Source organism: Vicia villosa, unplaced genomic scaffold (genome assembly GCF_029867415.1).
Source record: "Vicia villosa cultivar HV-30 ecotype Madison, WI unplaced genomic scaffold, Vvil1.0 scaffold8, whole genome shotgun sequence".
NCBI classification, from domain to species: Eukaryota; Viridiplantae; Streptophyta; class Magnoliopsida; order Fabales; family Fabaceae; genus Vicia; species Vicia villosa.
Genome location: NW_026706811.1, coordinates 226516 through 231844, shown reverse-complemented (window position 1 = coordinate 231844; position 5329 = coordinate 226516). Strand labels below are relative to the sequence as shown.

The 5329-nt window shown below is 39.9% G+C and overlaps 1 protein-coding gene across 1 annotated transcript; it reads left to right on the top strand.

Moving 5' to 3' along the window:
- Positions 1 to 3862: 3862 nt before the first annotated feature.
- Positions 3863 to 5329, top strand: LOC131643219 (uncharacterized). The gene has a single exon (XM_058913375.1). It carries the CDS (start codon positions 3863 to 3865, stop codon positions 5327 to 5329), a length of 1467 nt encoding a protein of 488 aa, XP_058769358.1.

Below are 5329 nucleotides of genomic sequence, written 5' to 3'. Positions count from 1 at the left end.
TATATATAAGAAATTGAAAAGGTCAAGTATGTTAAATAGTGGACATATTATATCATGAGTTTTATTTTTTTGGTTAAAAGATAAAGTTTGTAAATGTTTTTTTTATCTCTAAGATAAATACCAAAAAAACATAAAGTTTGTAAATGTTTTTTGATCATCAAGATAAATAATAATTAAATAAATTATGACAAAATTAACAAAAAAAAAATGATGACAAATTTGATAAAAACAAAAAATTTATAAATGTTTCAAATAAAAAATGAAATAAAACATTAAAATAGAAATAATCAATAGAAGAAGTAAATAAAAATTTGAATTGTAATATAATAATTTGTTGAAAGATGATATTGAAGTATTATTAAAACAAACCTTTAAATTTAAATTTTTTCAACAATAGCATTATAAAAAAAAATGCATCTTGTAATGTCAAAGTACCTACAAATAAAATATTTTACGAATGACATGAAAAATAAAATATTGTGATTGAGATGAAATAGTATAATAAGAGAGTTAAGTGTGAGATTCAATGGCATTAGAAAATAAAAAAATTATCATTGAGATGAAATATAAATAGCATGAACACGAAGATACATGGGTGAAATTTAAATGGAGTATAATGGAGAATGGGTATGTGAGTGAGATTAAAATGAATTTTGTTCTGGACTGGGTCAAGATTCGGCCCAGTCTATTTTCGGCCCACTTAACCCTAGAGGCTCAAACCATCCCTGAGCCCTTAAAGAGCATACAGTGCTCATCTCCTCGAGGACCCAACGACACTAAAGCAAGCTATCTTGTGTCCGACATAAGTGCTCCCCGCGAGCACTCCACCTGAGGAGGACTTACCTCATCACCTAGACCCAGACATATCAAGCGTGCTCCCCGCGAGCACCTTCTCCACCGAGGACCCTTCTCCTCGAAAGATTCTCTCACATCCAACCCGCCGAATAAAACGGAGTCCACGTGGTCCCTAAAAGACCGCGTCTCCCTTGAACTTCGGAGTGGTTGACCAGGACGGAGAGCACTCATGCACCTCCGATATTTCCGCCTAAGAAACCTGGCAGTCTCCTAATTGGGCCTGGGAGTCCAGCCCAGTAGCGAGATCATGGCTCAGCGCTGGGGACTATAAATACTCTCTTTCACTAGAGGGTCAGGTATTCATTCTCTTCTAACATTTAGCTCATACTTGCATTCTAATTGCTCGTCTTCTCACTTTAGCATCGGAGTATCTTGCAGGTACACCCCCCTCCACTTCTCAAAGATCCAGTTCCGTGCAGGCCTCGAAGATCCGTCTGATCAGGTACGATCAAATTTTATTAAGGAAATTGTGTAATTATTTATAAAGAGAATCATAGAGAATTGTTTTTCTAAGTTGTTATATTTTAAGTCAATGTAATCATAAACTACTAAAATCAATTAAAATGTTTTTAAATTGCTATTTTATCTAATTATTTAGTTGTTTAGATGAATTAAATAGTCGGATAACGTATTTGTTTAAATTTTTTATAGTAGATTTGAATAGTTTATGAACTAAATTAATAGAATAGTGATAGTTTAAATATTTCTAGCTAGGTGTTATTATGGACAAAGTTTTATTGATGTGTTGCAATTTCTAACAACTCCACTACAATAAATACCATATTTCTTAACTTAAATTAATTTCGGTTTCTAAGTAATTGAGGTAAAACTATTCTTTAAGATGTTTTAATTTAATTTAAATTTTTAAATAAAATATATATCATATTGATTGTCAAGGAAAATTGAGGGGAAACGTTTCTCAGAAACAAGCTTTGATTTCCAACACCTATAATTTCGTAGTTTATTTATAATTAAAATAGTACATTATTTTTTAATAATTTTAATATTAAAAAGAAATAATCTTTCAACTCGTTTACTTGGTAAAAACAAGGGGAAATGTGACCTTAATTTTATGTATAAAGTACAACGTTTTTCACTCTTGAACTAAACCTAACTCATTTTTTGGCATCCAAACTTCATTTTCTATTTACGAATCCATATTTCTTCCATAAACCAAATTATATTTTGTGTTGTTCGTGTTATTGATGGTTTTGTTGTTGTTATTGTTGTTTTGTTTTGTTTTTTTTATAAAAAAAGTCAATATTATCATCAAGGCAAACATTCAATGATTTATTGCATGTCTTGTAAAAAACTTATTTCTATTTTTACTGAGAAGGTATTGCAACCCAAAAAGAAAATGGTAAATTTATAAGAAGTTGTAAGTGATATTTCTTACTGTTCGCCATATTTTTTGTCAGCAATAGAAATCATTTATTCCCTCGGTTTGACTGACAACCGAGGGGAAAAATTTCTTAGGGACACGCTTCGATATCTAACAACTTACGTTTAGTATTTTATTTCTTTTAAAATGACACCCTTGTTTTATTCTATTTTTTAATTAAAATATAAATTGTCCACTCCTTCGACTGTTAATACGAACGAAGAGGAAAATTAACGGCGTCCTTAATTTTATTCAATTTTTTAATTAAAATATCAATCAAATATTCTTTCAGTTTTTACAGCCAATTGAGAGAGAAAATTTCAGCAACATTGTTTTTCAAAATCACAGTGTTAGCTCTTGCTCACTTTTGCATTTCTCATATACTTTTTTAGTCCTACTAAAACAAAGCACCTTCTCCACCTAACAAAGAAGAAGAAGAAGAAGAAAAGTCTTGCACTACAAGTTACAAACATCAAAGATAAGGAATCAGAAGATGAAGACTGTCAAAGCAAAAATAATAAAAACATGGGATTCATATTTCAAAATTCACATAACTTTTAAGGCACGAAAGACAATCTTCAAAGTTTCAAAAACAAAATAAAAAAATATCTTTATTCATTCCTACATGCCACCTGTTTCGCGAGGAAACTGGAATGGATCTCTATCAGAGGTTGCCATAGCTCAACATAGGAGAAGGCAGTCTCCCGAAAAAGCGGAGGCTGCCGAGAAAGCTGTAAAAGACCTCCTAGAGGCGAATTTTATTTCCGAGGCCAAGTATTCAACTTGGCTCTCAAACGTTGTACTCGTTAAAAAAAGTAATGGAAAATGGAGAATGTGCGTTGATTACACCGATCTCAATAGGGCATGCCCTAAAGATGCATATCCCCTGCCTAATATTGATAAACTGGTCGACAACTCGGTCGGTTACAAACTTTTGTCTTTTATGAACGCATATTCAGGATATAATCAAATACCCATGGCGAGAAGCGACAAGAAGCACACGGCCTTCATGACCGAATCAGGCAATTACTACTATAACGTAATGCCTTTCGGGCTCAAGAACGCCGGAGCAACCTACCAGCGAATGATGAATACGGTTTTCCGGGGTGAAATCGGAGACACTCTCGAGGTCTACATGGACGACATGATCGTCAACTCTCGAGAAGAGGTCGCCCACACCGATGACCTCGAACGAGTCTTTGCTCGAGCAAGACAATGCAAAATGAGATTCAACCCCGAAAAAATGCATGTTTGAGGTTAGAGCTGGGAAGTTCCTCAGCTTCTACCTAACCGAGCGGGGCATGGAAGCTAATCTAGACAAATGCCAGGCATTTTCCGACCTCCCCACACCGAACAACAAAAAATCAATCCAAATCCTAAACGGCATACTCACCGCGCTATCCCGCTTCGTCGCGAAATCCGCCCAACACCCCCCCCCCCCCGTTTTTCAAACTTCTACGCAAAGAAGCAACCTTTGAATGGACTGACGAATGCGAGAGCGCCTTATCCCACCTCAAACAGATACTCTCGCAACCGCCCGTCCTAAGCCGACCAGACGTCGGAGAAACGCTCTACCTTTACCTAGCCTTATCTGCCGAAGCCGTAAGCGCGGCGCTCATACGAGAAATGAACGAAGGACAAAAACCCGTGTACTTCACTAGCAAAGCCCTCCAAGGGCCAGAAGTGAGGTACCAGCAAATAGAAAAAGTAGCCCTCTCGCTCTTCACTGCGGCGAGACGACTACGATACTACTTCCTCGCGCATACCATCGTCGTAAGAACGGACCAGCCCATCAAGCAACTACTGGGCCGCCCAGATATGGCCGGCAGAATGCTGAAACGGTCCCTGGAGCTGTCCGAGTTCGACATCCAATATGAAAGCAGAAAGGCCCTGAAAGCACAAGTCCTAGCCGACTTCGTAGCCGAGATGACAATCCCTGGTCCCCTGACAGCGGCCAACGACGAATGGACGATCTTCGTCGATGGAGCATCCAGCTCGTCAGGAAGCGGGGCGGGCATCATCCTCGAAAACAACGAAGGCATCCTCATAGAAGTATCACTCATCCTGTCATTTCAAACATCCAACAACCAGGCCGAATACGAGGCACTCTTAGCAGGAATCCGCCTTGCTGAAGACCTGGGAGCGCGGATCGTAACTATCTACACTGACTCCCAGCTCGTCGCTTCACAGGTAAATGGTGATTATCAAGCCAAAAATGAACTCCTAATCGAATACCTGGCTATGGTCAAGCAGAAAACCAAAAACTTTGTCCAAGTCAAGGTCGAACACGTCCCCCGCGAGCACAACGCCCGGGCAGACATCCTTTCTAAACTGGCAAGCACCAGGAAAAAGGGGAGCAACCGATCCGTGATTCAAGAAACGCTCCCCCGACCAAGTGTACAAACGATCACTCACCCGCCCACGGTCAATGCCATCGGAGAAGCCCATTGTTGGATGACCCCCGTATACAACTTCTTAACGAAAAACAAACTCCCATCCGACCAAAAAGAGGCCGCGACAGTCAAGCGAAGATCCTGCTCTTACATAGTGATCGAGGACAAACTATACCGAAGGGGATTCTCCATCCCCTTGCTTAAATGTCTAGACTCCGCACAAGCCCTCGAGGTCCTACAAGAGATTCACGAGGGCATAAACGCACAGCACCTCGGCGGACGCTCGCTAGCCAGGAAAGCTCTTCGAGCGGGGTACTATTGGCCGACGATGCAACAGGACACCAAGGACCACGTCCAAAGGTGTGACAAATGCCAACGCCATGCTGACATGCATTTCGCTCCGTCGAACGAGTTGACATCGTTATCGTCACCCTGGCCCTTCGCCTGGTGGGGAATGGACATCCTGGGACCATTTCCCGTTGGCTCATATCAGAACAAGTATCTAATCGTCGCCGTGGACTACTTCACGAAATGGATCGAGGCCGAAGCCCTCGCCAAGATCACCTCTCTCAATATACTACGATTCTACAAACGGAATGTGCTCGCACGATTCGGAATACCCCAAGCTCTCATCACCGACAACGGAACACAGTTCACGGACAAGAAGTTCCAAGACCAACGGGCAAGCCAAAGCCGCTAA

What these genes read in the sequence shown, in the direction of transcription:
- LOC131643219 (XM_058913375.1), top strand. Translation starts at nt 3,863, where the DNA reads ATGAACGAAGGACAAAAACCCGTGTACTTCACTAGCAAAGCCCTCCAA.